Source organism: Bos grunniens, chromosome 21 (assembly GCF_055505025.1).
Source record: "Bos grunniens cultivar Pamir isolate PY7600 chromosome 21, Bosgru_T2T1.0, whole genome shotgun sequence".
NCBI classification, from domain to species: Eukaryota; Metazoa; Chordata; class Mammalia; order Artiodactyla; family Bovidae; genus Bos; species Bos grunniens.
In genome coordinates, this window is record NC_141185.1 from 67,677,758 (window position 1) to 67,690,800 (window position 13,043).

Genomic DNA, 13,043 nt, shown 5'->3' on the forward strand with positions numbered 1-13,043 from the left:
GTGTGTTCCAGGTATAAAGTATAAGCTGGATCCCTTCCCTTCTCTCTGGTTTCTTTTTCTTAAGGTTCACTTACCTGAGGTTCAGTCCACGTATCACTTTGTGTGGAGATGTTGTGATGACTCCACCTCCTCCGAGGGCAGGTGTAGAGGAGGGGGGATGGGCAAGGTGTGGCAGTCACCACTTCTCCCTGCTGGGCTGGGGGGCCTTCAGCCTGCACAGAAACATGTCAGTGTGGTGTGTAACCTCACCCCCGTCCAGGGCATCCTGGGTCCCCAGTGCCCACCCTGCCTTCTCTCACGCTAGTTTTGTTTGGGCCACTGTAGCTAACAGCAGCATCACAGCCCCTGCTCCTTCCCTGGTGTGCAAGCTTCCCCTCGCCCTTTGGACAGCTCAAGCACTTTGTTAGTGTTAATTCCAGAGTCTCTTGGTTAGACGTGTCCTTGCTCAAATTATAGACAGAATCTGGAATAATACTATCACAATAACAGGAGTAAATGGATTTTACAGGAGTAAATAACAGGAGTTATTCAAGATTAACATGACATTCAATGTCATCTTTTCAGGAAATATATATTCCTAAGCAAAGCAATGTAGGACAGTGTTTTCCTTTTTTTCACTCTTTTTTCATTATTGCCCCCTTAAAGAGTCTTTTTAGATTTTTTTTGTCTAACTATTCCTCCATTTTAATGCCATGGATATGCTATATATTTATTTATGTACTATACATATATCTGTGCTTTATTTGTAATATGATTTTCCCCCTCAAGGGACCAGTCTTTGGTCTGTTAAGGGGACTGTCTTCTCCATGGAGAGCACAGATCTAGAAGGTTAAGAGTGTTTCTCCCAGGTCCTATATCAGAGAGCTGACTGGGCCTGTAGTCAGCTTTCCCCAGGCAGGCAGATTCTCAACCACCAAACTGCCAGGGAAGTCCTAGATTTCTTTTTTTTTCCCCAGTAGTGTTAAGTGTATTCATCCAACATTATCTTAGAGATCAGATAACTAGCCTACTAATGAAACAAATATACTAGTAAATGCAGTATTGCATTTGAATACAAGCTTATAGGCAGTTAGAAACATTCCACATATTTACAAGCAAGGGCAACCATGGCATGTATTCCTCAGAGTATGTAGAATTATCTAGGTTTTACCTGACAAGTTTCTCTCATTATTACAGCAAAAGTCTTCTAAATCACTGTATAAATTAGGACGTTATGTTGATCTACCTTGCACAGATCCTCAACTAATGAAACAAAATAAAGTTCAGATAGTTTTAAAGGCAAGTCAAATAATATTTTTCATTGTGGAAAATATTGTATTCTATGAATCAGTGTACAAACACTGCAAAATAATACTGTAAACCATAGACTATTATATTACTAGTTTTTTGAAAAATATTTCTGTAAATAGATCATGAAACAATTTTAAGTTCTAGACACTTGAAGCATTTTTTTTAATGTTTTGCATATGCTTTCTATATGATCAAGGCTTTATGTAAAACGTCTGACTTTCAGAAATTCAAAAGGATTTCTGTATATAAGTAAACACCTTGTGTTTTTAGGATGATAAATTTTTTTTTCTATGTTATAAATTGATTACTCTTCATGAGGTTTTGTTATGTGAAATTCTCATTTCAACACGTGATATTAAAAATAGCCAAAACTACGATGAGTTTCTTTTTATTTTTTTATTTTAATTTTTTCTTAATATATATATTTATTGAAATATAGTTGAACTAAGTGTTTCAAGTGTGCAGCAAGGTGATTCAGTTATACACATATATTATCTTTGAAATTATTTTCCATTATAGGTATTATAAGATATTGACTATAGTTCCCTGTGCTATACAGTAAACCTTTATTGCTTGTTGAATATCTATTTTTTTAAATTAGAAATCTAGCATTCTATTCATACTAAGTCAAACAAGTGAAATCAAAATGTCGTACATTTTTTAGGCAAAAATTTGAAGTTTTCTATAATATGTATATTATACATATTATTTATATATATGTATACAAAAGCTTTTCTACTATACTTGATAAAGGCTTAAAAAGAACACACAAAAAGAAGAGATGGAGAAATTGGAAAACATAAACTAAATGAAATGGAAGCACTGACTATGAAATAGAAAAAGTAAAACAAACTGGATAAAAGTAAAATATCGTATAGCCAAGTTGTTTTTAAACATGACTGCTCACTAGAAACATATCTGGAGCTCTGGAGAAAAAAAAAAAAAGCAATACCTGACCATTTGTATTTTTTGAAAAATTTCCAGATAATTCTGATATGCATCTGGACTTTAAAGAGTGATTACAGGTGTTTCTATTAAATGATAGTTTTGGTGATATTGAGTTCTATTATTTTTCTGTTGACCAATTATGATACAGTGGTGTTAGGTGAGATAGTTACTTGATCACAATAGTGAAAGATGTTTATTAGTTATCACATTCAATAGCCAGACAAAAAATTTTTATTTTAATTTTTTCTTAATATATATATTTCTTGAAATTATTAACGTAACAATATAAACATGATTAACTTCACAATATAAAATAATTACGTACAGTTTGGGGGATCAAAGTGATGTGATAAGTGCATGCATGTACATACAAGTTTTCATCCGCCCAGCCAGTCTGTGTCTTTTGGTTGGTACATTTAATTCATTACATTGAAGAAAATTTAATTTAATTTTAATAATTTAATTTAATATGTATGATCTTATTAGCATTTTCTTAATTGTTTTGGATTTATTTTGTGTAGGTCTTTTCCATGTCCTGTGTTTGCTGCATAGAGAAGTTCTTTTAGCATTTGTTATGAGTTCAGTTCAGTTTAGTTCAGTTCAGTCGCTCAGTTGTGTCCGACTCTTTGCAACCCCATGAATCGCAGCACCCCAAGCCTCCCTGTCCATCACCAACTCCCGGAGTTCACCCAGACTCATGTCCATCAAGTCAGTGATGCCATCCAGCCATCTCATCCTCTGTCGTCCCCTTCTCTTCCTGCCCCCAATCCCTCCCAGCATCAGAGTCTTTTCCAATGAGTCAACTCTTTGCATGAAGTGGCCAAAATACTGGAGTTTCAGCTTTAGCATCATTCCTTCCAAAGAAATCCCAGGGCTGATCTCCTTCAGAAGGGACTGGTTGGATCTCCTTGCAGTCCAAGGGACTCTCAAGAGTCTTCTCCAACACCACAGTTCAAAAGCATCAGTTCTTCAGTGCTCAGCCTTCTTCACAGTCCAACTCTCACATCCATACATGACCACAGGAAAAACCATAGCCTTGACTAGCCGGACCTTTGTTGGCAAAGTTATGTCTCTGCTTTTGAATACGCTATCTAGGTTGGTCATAACTTTCCTTCCAAGGAGTAAGCGTCTTTTAATTTCATGGCTGCAGTCACCATCTGCAGTGATTTTGGAGCCCCCAAAAATAAAGTCTGACACTTTACATCGTTTCCCCATCTATTTCCCATGAAGTGATGGGACCGGATGCCATGATCTTTGTTTTCTGAATGTTGAGCTTTAAGCCAACTTTTTCACTCTCCATTTTCACTTTTATCAAGAGGCTTTTGAGTTCCTCTTCACTTTCTGCCATAAGGGTGGTGTCATCTGCATATCTGAGGTTATTGATATTTCTCCCGGCAATCTGGATTCCAGCTTGTGTTTCTTCCAGCCCAGCGTTTCTCATGATGTGCTCTGCATATAAGTTAAATAAGCAGGGTGATAATATACAGCCTTGACGTACTCCTTTTCCTATTTGGAACCAGTCTGTTGTTTCATGTCCAGTTCTAACTGTTGCTTCCTGACCTACGTACAGATTTCTCAAGAGGCAGGTCAGGTGGTCTGGTATTCCCATCTCTTGAAGGATTTTCCACAGTTTATTGTGATCCACACAGAAATAGATGTTTTTCTGGAACTCTCTTGCTTTTTCCAAGATCCAGTGGATGTTGGCAATTTGATCTCTGGTTCCTCTGCCTTTTCTAAAACCAGCTTGAACATCAGGAAGTTCATGGTTCACGTATTGCTGAAGCCTGGCTTGAAGAATTTTGAGCATTACTTTACTCTCATGTGAGATGAGTGCAATTGTGCAGTAGTTTGAGCATTCTTTGGCATTGCCTTTCTTTGGGAGTGGAATGAAAACTGACCTTTTCCAGTCCTGTGGCCACTGCTGAGTTTTCCAAATATGCTGGCATATTGAGTGCAGCACTTTCACAGCATCATCTTTCAGGATTTGGAATAGCTCAACTGGAATTCCATCACCTCCACTAGTTTTGTTCATAGTGATGCTTTCTAAGGCCCACTTGACTTCACATTCTAGGATGTCTGGCTCTAGGTGAGTGATCATACCATCGTGATTATCTTGGTCGTGAAGATCTTTTTTGTACAGTTCTTCTGTGTATTCTTGCCACCTCTTCTTAATATCTTCTGCTTCTGTTAGGTCCATAGCATTTCTGTCCTTTATCGAGCCCATCTTTGTATGAAATGTTCCCTTGGTATCTCTAATTTTCTTGAAGAGATCTCTAGTCTTTCCCATTCTATTATTTTCCTCTATTTCATTGCACTGATTGCTGAGGAAGGCTTTCTTATCTCTCCTTGCTATTCTTTGGAACTCTGCATTCAGATGCTTATATCTTTCCTTTTCTCCTTTGCTTTTCACTTCTCTTCACAGCTATTTGTTAGGCCTCCTCATACAGCCATTTGGCTTTTTTGCATTTCTTTTCCATGGGGATGGTCTTGATCCCTGTCTCCTGCACAATGTCAGGAACCTCATTCCATAGTTCATCAGGCACTCTATCAGATCTAGTCCCTTAAATCTATTTCTCACTTGCACTATATAATCATAAGGGATTTGATTTAGGTCATACCTGAATGGTCTAGTGGTTTTCCCTACTTTCTTCAATTTCAGTCTGAATTTGGCAATAAGGAGTTCATGGTCTGAGCCACAGTCAGCTCCTGGTCTTGTTTTTGCTGACTGTATAGAGCTTCTCCATCTTTGGCTGCAAAGAATATAATCAGTCTGATTTCGGTATTAACCATCTGGTGATGTCCATGTGCAGAGTCTTCTCGTGTGTTGTTGAAAGAGGGTGTTTGCTATGACCAGTGCGTTTTCTTGGCAAAACTCTTATTAGTCTTTGCCCTGCTTCATTCCGTTTTCCAAGGCCAAATTTGCCTGTTACTCCAGGTATTTCTTGACTTCCTACTCTTGCATTCCAGTCCCCTGTAATGAAAAGGACATCTTTTTTGGGTGTTAGTTCTAAAAGGTCTTGTAGGTCTTCATAGAACTGTTCAACTTCAGTTTCTTCAGCGTTACTGGTTGGGGCATAGACTTGGATTACTGTGATATTGAATGGTTTGCTTTGGAAACGAACAGAGATCATTCTTGTCATTATTGTGATTGCATCCAAGTACTGCATTTCAGACTCTTTTGTTGACCGTGATGGCTACTCCATTTCTTCTAAGGGATTCCTGCCCGCAGTAGTAGATACAATGGTCATCTGAGTTAAATTCACCCATTCCAGTCCATTTTAGTTCACTGATCCCTAGAATGTTGATGTTCACTCTTGCCATCTCTTGTTTGACCACTTCCAATTTGCCTTGATTCATGGACCTGACATTCCACGTTCCTATGCAATATTGCTCTTTACAGCATAGGACCTTGCTTCTATCACCAGTCACATCCACAGCTGGGTATTGTTTTTGCTTTGGCTCCATCCCTTCATTCTTTCTGGAGTTATTTCTCCACTGATCTCCAGTAGCATATTGGGCCCCTACTGACCTGGGGAGTTCCTCTTTCAGAATCCTATGATTTTGCCTCTTTGTACTGTTCATGGGGTTCTCAATGCAAGAATACTGAAGTGGTTTGCCATTCCCTTCTCCAGTGGACCACATTCTGTCAGACCTCTCCACCATGATCCCCCCCGTCTTGGGTGGCCCCACAGGGCATGGCTTAGTTTCATTGAGTTAGACAAGGCTGTGGTCCTAGTGTGATTAGATTGACTAGTTTTCTGTGATTATTGTTTGAGTGTGTCTGCCCTCTGATGCCGTCTTGCAACACCTACCATCTTACTTGAGTTTCTCTTACCTTGGACATGAGTATCTCTTCATGGCTGCTCCAGCAAAGCGGAGCCGCTGCTCCTTACCTTGGACCAGGGGTATCTCCTCACCACCACCCCTGCTGACCTTGAATGTGGAATAGCTCCTCTAGGCCCTCCTGCGCCCCTGCAGCTACCGCTCCTTGAACGTGTTATAAAGCTGGTGCTAAATTCTCTTAACGTTTGCTTGTCTGGAAAGTTTTCAGTTTCCCCATCAAATCTGAACAAGAGGCTTGCTGGGTAGAGTATTCTTGGTAGTAGGTTCTTCCCTTTCATCAGTTTAAATATATCGTGTGATTCCCTTCTGGCTTGTAGAGTTTCTGTTCAGAAATCAGCTGGTATCTTGATGGGAGTTCCCTTGAACGTTATTTGTCATTTCTCCCCTATTGCATTTAATATTTTGTATTTGTCTTTAATTTTTGTCAGTTTGATTACTGTGTGTCTCAGTGTGTTCATCCTTGGGTTCATCCTTCCTGGGACTCTCTCTGCTTCCTGGACTTGGTTGACTGTTTCCTTTCCCATGTTAGGGACATTTTTAGCTATTACCTCTTCAAATATTTTCTCAGGTCCTTTTTCTCTTCTCCTACTGGGACCCCCTATACTGCAAATGGTGGCACATTTAATGCTGTCTCAGAGGTCTCTTAGGTGGTCTACATATTTTTTTTTTCATTCTTTCTTCTATATTCTGTTCTGTGACAGTGATTTCCACCATTCTTTCTTCCGGGTCATTTTTCCATTCTTCTGCCTCTTATTCTGCTCTTGATTCCTTCTAGCATATTATTCATCCCTGTTTGTATGTTCTTTAGTTCTTCTAAGTGTTTGCTAACATTTCTTCCATCTGCTCGATCTTTGAGATCCTGCATCATCTACACTATCATTACTCTGAATTCTTTTTCTGGAAGGTTGCCTATTTCCACTTTATTTAGTTGTTTTTCTGGGTTTTTTTCTTGTCCCTTCATCTGGGATATAACTCTGCTTTTTCATGCTGATTCACTTTCCGTGATGTGGTTTTTGTTTCAGTTACTCTGGTTCTGTGCTTCTTGCTTCTTCTGTCTGCCCTCTGATGGAAGCGGCTTGAGGCTTGTGTGAGCTTCCTGATGGGAGGGACTGGTGGTGGGAAAAACTGGGTCTTGCTCTGGTGGGCAGGCCCTTGCTCTAAGCTGCAATCCAAGAATCTGCTGATGGGTGGGGTTTCACTCCCTCCCTGGTAGTTGTTTGGCCTGAGATAACCCAGCCCTCTTTACAGGCTCCATGGTAGGGAGAACTCCAAGAGGGTTTACGCCAAGGGGGCCCTTCCTGGCCTGATGCTGCTGGAGCCCCCAGCCCTGTGGGGAGCCCCTGCTGACTCATGCCTCCACAGAAGACCCTCCAACACTAGCAGGTAGTTTTGGTTCAGTCCCCTTTGGGGTCACTGCTCCTTTCCCCTGTGTCTTGGTGCATGCAAGATTCTGCTCGTGCCCTCTAAGACTGCAGTCTCTGTTTCCCCCAGTCCTGTGCAAGTCCTATAGTCAAATCCCGCTGGCCTCCAAGGTCAGATTCCATGGGGATCCCCAGTCCCTTTGTCAGATCCCCAGGCTGGGAAACCTGATGTGGGGTTCAGAACCTTCACAGCAGTGAGAGAACTTCTATGATATTATTGTTCTCTAGTTGGTGGGTCACCCATCTGGCAGGTATGGGATTTGATTTTATTGTGATTGTGCCCCTCCTCCCATCTCACTGTGCTTTCTTCTTTGTCTTTGGATGTGGGATGTCTTTTTTTAGTGGGTTCCAGCATCCTCCTGTCAATGGTTGTTCAACAGCTAGTTGCAATTTGGGTGCTCTCCCAGGAGGAGATGAGTGCACATCCTTCTCCTCTGCCAGCTTGAACCAGAAGTCTGACGAGGTTCTTTTTAAAATAATGTCTAACTTTAAGTTCTATATTGAACGTGTATACTATTGACAAGTAGTAAAACAGGTGCTTGCTAAATCTAGTGGTGCACATGTTTTCTGGGCACCTCTTACTGGAAATGTTGGAGTAAATCATAATGAAAGGTTACTCCTGTGACATTCCTGCCTAATTAATTGGAACAAAATTCTGGCCAGCATTCCACTTGCAGCCAGCTACAGTGAGACAGAATGGGGAGGGCCACTGACTCCGTAACACACTCATACTCTTATCATGCACAAAGTAAAACGTCTTCTGACTTCTCACTAACAGTTATTAACCCGAGAACACATTGGAGTTAAGAAGGTGTATGTCACTTTGCCATGGATTCCACAGTGGTAAGGCTCAGGATTAGCACTTCTGCAGTCTGGTAATAAACAGCCAGGTCTGTTCTGCACCTGGATCTACAGAAAACAGGAAAGGGTGAATGTTTGGAAATCTCTTACTAGCTGATGGCTAATTTCATACCTTTTTCAAAATTATGGTTAAAGAAAACAACATAACATTAGTTTACCATCTTAACCAGTTTTGAGTGTACAGTTCAGTAGTGTTGAGTATATTCGCATTGGTGTGCAGCAGGTCTCCAGGAATTTTCATCTTGCAAAACTGAAGCTCTGTATAGCTCCTTCCTCCCCTGCTCCCCAGCCCCTGGCAACCAGCTTTCTACTTGCTGTCTCTCTGAGCTTGGTTGTTTTGTGATGTTGTGTTGTGTTAGTCGCTCAGTCATGTCTGACTCTTTGCAACCCCATGGATGGTAGCCCACCAATCTCCTGTTTGTGGGATTCTCCAGGCAAGAATACTGGAGTGAGCTGCCATTCAGACTTGAAAATGCAGCTCTTTTCTCTCCCTGGATGGGAAGAGTTCCCAACTAGACCCTGATGGTGCTGAGCTCTCAGCTGTGGAAACCTCAGCAGTGACCGTCACTACAGACTGATTTCAGCAGGCCTGGCATCTGAGAGAACCAGGGCATTCCACTGGGCTCTGTTCTCACTCATTTTTTTTTTTTTCTCCTACTTCCAACTTAGATGACGCCAGAGGGAGGCATCAAATGAAGATCCGCAGCAAGACCCAGAATTACCTCAACTTATATGCGGTGGAGGGCCTGCGCACCTTGTGCATTGCCAAGAGGGTGAGTAGGCAGCTCCACGGAGGGGCAGAGCCAGCAGCAGGGCACGGCCCATGCGCTCATCAGCGGGTCTCACCCAGGTTCTGAGTAAGGAAGAGTATGCCTGTTGGCTGCAGAGCCACTTGGAAGCAGAATCCGCTGTGGACAACCGGGAGGAGCTCCTCTTTCAGTCCGCCATTCGCCTGGAGACGAATCTGCATTTGTTGGGTAATTATGTTCTCGAGCCGGCTGGTGTCCTGTAGGGCGGGGTGGAGTTTGCAGCATCCCGGGCAGAGAGGTACCCTGGCTCTAGTCCACAGCAGCTCTGCACACACTGGTCTTCATTAAGTACCCCGCTGGTCTGACACTGGGCTTCCCTTGTGGCCCAGCAGTAAAAAGCCACCTGCAATGCAGGAGACCTAGGTTGGATTTGTGGGTCTAGAAGATCCCCTGGAGAAGGAAGTGACAACCCCACTCCAGTATTCTTGCCTGGGAAATCCCGTGGACAGAGGAGCCTGGTGGGCTACAGTCCAGAGGGCTGCAACAGAGTCAGACATGACTTAGTGACTAAACAACAAAACAACTGGTCTGACGTTAGCACACCCCCCGGGCGGGGCTATGCTCCATTGAACATTCTCCTCTCTGGTCAGTTTTTGGGTGATTCCCTGTGCCACCTTTCTGGGCACCATGTCAGACTTTCCTCCCCTAAAACCCTGCTTTCCCACCAAAAATAGAGATAAGAAGCAAGGTTTCTCAACAACTGATGCTTAAAATGGTCCCTCCATCCCAGGAACAATCAGAAACTGTTGGACTCAGACAGGGCTGCCTTTTATACATAAAAGTCAACTCTCTCATATCTTTTAATATAAAGGCACTAATCCCATTCTTGAGGGCTCACTCTCATGACCTAATTGCCTCCCAAAGGCCCCAGATGCTAATGCCATTACCCTGGGGATTAGGGCATCAACCTATGGACTTTTAGGAGGGACACAGACATTTCAGTCCATAGCAGCATCCCAGCACAGGGAACAGCATGCATAAAAGAGAAAGGCAAGGCTGACAAGGAGGCCTCAGGCAGTGCTGCACTTCTAAAAGAAAGATGGAGACCATCTCACCAAGCTGGAATCAGGAACACCAGGCTGGCCTAGAGGACACTTTTCTGCACTAAGTGGTGTATTTTTCCTAAAATACTGAGACTTGCATGGGAAAAATCTGCTCCTTAATTTTTATGTTTGTGGAAAAAGCATATTCAGGATAATGTTGCTTTCAACAAATAATGGGCCTCTGTGGTCTGTTTCAACAGCTAATGGTAAACACTGTTGAGAGCCATCACTGTGGGCTCATTTACCAGAAGCTTTCTACAGGATGGATAAGCTTGAAAACTTTTCATCCCTCTGGGTATGGTCATTCTCACCATCTCCCCACAAGCTTTATTTCCAAGCTGTCTGTAAGTTATAAGTTCACTGCATGTTAGGAAGCCTTGGAGGTGTTCTGTTCAGTGTCCAGAGAATTAATGTTTAGTGCTCCCAGCTGTCCCTATTGTATGGAGTCAAGAGTTGGTGAAGGTACCCCCATATCCTGAATGAGGAATCACCCCAGTGCTTCCAGAGAAGATGGACCTCAGCAGGGTCCAGTCTGCAGGGTGGGGCCAGCACCTCTGCTGAGCTGGAGTGTAGTATTCATGCTGGTCAGGGCAGGGGCCCGGAAGCAGGGCCTCACCTACACTGGTACCTTTGAGCAGGTGCCACTGGGATTGAAGACCGCCTGCAGGATGGAGTGCCCGAAACCATTGCTAAACTGCGTCAAGCAGGTCTGCAGATTTGGGTTCTCACCGGCGACAAACAAGAAACAGCCATTAACATCGCTCATGCCTGCAAACTTCTGGACCATGACGAGGAAGTCATCACCCTGAATGCTGAATCCCAGGTAGGTGGATGTTAGGGAGCCTGCTTTGCCGAGGCAAACCCCACACCCCCCAGCCCCAGAGAGGAGCAGGAAGGAATGCCTTCCATTTCTGGCACTTGCTGTGAGGTGGGCCTTTGTTCTTCACCTCTGTTTATACCTGTGCTGTGTTTCTTATTGTCTTGGAAGATGTGGGATTTGCTGGGACTTCTCAGGAACACTTCTGAGCTTTATAATGCAGAGTTCAACCAGCTTTTTCCTGAGCTACTGTCCAGCCAGCAGTATCAGAGTGTCTCATGAGGTCTCATGGAGCGAGGGCAGCTGTCCATTTGGCATTGGCATTCCCAAGACAGCACGTGTTATCTCATTAATGCCCCAGCAGTACTTGGGTTGTCATTCCTCACCTCTTGACTGAAATCCCCCCATGTAGAGGGTGAGTCTCCTCCCACAGGCTCTTCCAGAGTGACTCTTCTTTGGAACATCTTCTCCAAGGGATGAGGAAGTCCAGCCTTCATGGGTCATGCTTTATGGATCATGTAGGTATCACACGTAAGATGTGCCTTATCACAGAGTTTTCACCTTTGTTTTCTCCTAAAAGGTTTATAGTGTAGCATCTCACCTTTAGACACAATCTGTTTTGTGTAGAATTTTGTGTAATGTATGAGGTTTACATCAAACTGTGTTTTTCTGCATGTAGCTGGCCAGTTATTCAGGAACTGTTTGTGGACAGTTTGTCTTTTCTCCACTAAATTGTTGAAAACCTTTGTTAAACCTTTGTTGAAAATCAGTTGCTCCTATTTGTTGTGTGTCTATTTTTAGATTTCTATTATTTTCCGTACCTGTATCTATCCCTTCTTCAATACCATACTGTCTTGTGAGTTTTTAAATAAGTCTTAAAATAGGCATTATTTTGTTTAATCTTTAATATAATTTTCTGTTGATGGGCAGGCTGTGTTCCCTCTCTGTTGTTTGACCTGAGGCCAAACTATGGTGGAGGTGATGAAAGATAATAGCTACCTCCTTCAAAAGGCCCCCTGCATGCACTGCTGCACTCAGTGCCCCCATCAACAGAAAATTGGATTAAAGGTTTACTGAGCATGGCCCTGCCCATCACAACAAGACCCAGTTTCCCCCTCAGTCTCTCCCATCAGGAACCTTCCATAAGCCTCTTGTCCTTCTCCATCAGAGGGCAGATTAACCAATCTATTAAAACTATTAAAACTACCAAGCCTTGTCAAACCCAAGGAAACAATGAGAACACTGTGTAGGGCCACTCAAAATGCGCAGGACATGGTGAAGAGTTCTGACAAAACGTGGTTCAAGGAGAAGGGAATGGCAAACCACTTCAGCATTCTTGCCTTGAGAACCCCATGAACAGTATGAAAAGGCAAAATGATAGGACACTGAAAGATGAACTCCCCAGGTCAGTTGGTGCCCAACATGTTACTACTAGAAATCAGTGGAGAAATAACTCGAGAAAGAATGAAGAGACAGAGCCAAAGCAAAAACAACACCCAATTGTGGATGACTTGTGATGGAAGTAAAGTCCAATGCTATAAAGAGCAGTATTGCATAGGAATCTGGAATGTTAGGTCCATGAAATTGGAAGTGGTCAAACAGGAGATGGCAAGAGTGAACGTCGACATTTTAGGAGTTAGTGAACTAAAATGGACTGTAATGGATGAATTTAACTCAGATGACCATTATATCTACTACTGTGAGCAAGAATCCTTTAGAAGAAATGGAGTATCCATCATAGTCAACAAAAGAGTCCAAAATGCAGTACTTGGATACAGTCTCAAAAATGACAGAATGATCTCTGTTCGTTTCCAAGGCAAACCATTCAATATCACAGTAATCCAAATTTCTGCCCCGACCAGTAATGTTGAAGAAGCTTAAGTTGAATGGTTCTATGAATACCTATAACACCTTCTAGAACTAACACCCAAAAAAGATGTCCTTTTCATTATAGGGGACTGGAATGCAAAAGTAGGAAGTCAAGAGCTACCTGGATTAACAGGCAAATTTG

General features: G+C 42.6%; 1 protein-coding gene across 9 annotated transcripts in view; it reads left to right on the top strand.

Moving 5' to 3' along the window:
* ATP10A (ATPase phospholipid transporting 10A (putative)) overlaps nucleotides 1-13,043 on the top strand; it is a 183,039-nt gene that overhangs the window by 146,254 nt on the left and 23,742 nt on the right. For 8 of the 9 annotated variants that reach the window (XM_086365414.1, XM_086365406.1, XM_086365408.1 and 5 more), the window contains 3 exons: nucleotides 9,033-9,136; nucleotides 9,214-9,340; nucleotides 10,854-11,038. In XM_086365414.1, coding sequence (XP_086221540.1) covers nucleotides 9,033-9,136; nucleotides 9,214-9,340; nucleotides 10,854-11,038 — 416 coding nt within the window. Of the gene's footprint in view, nucleotides 1-7,329; nucleotides 7,465-9,032; nucleotides 9,137-9,213; nucleotides 9,341-10,853; nucleotides 11,039-13,043 lie in introns of those variants that run through there. The other variant, XR_015150598.1, reaches the window with a different exon arrangement.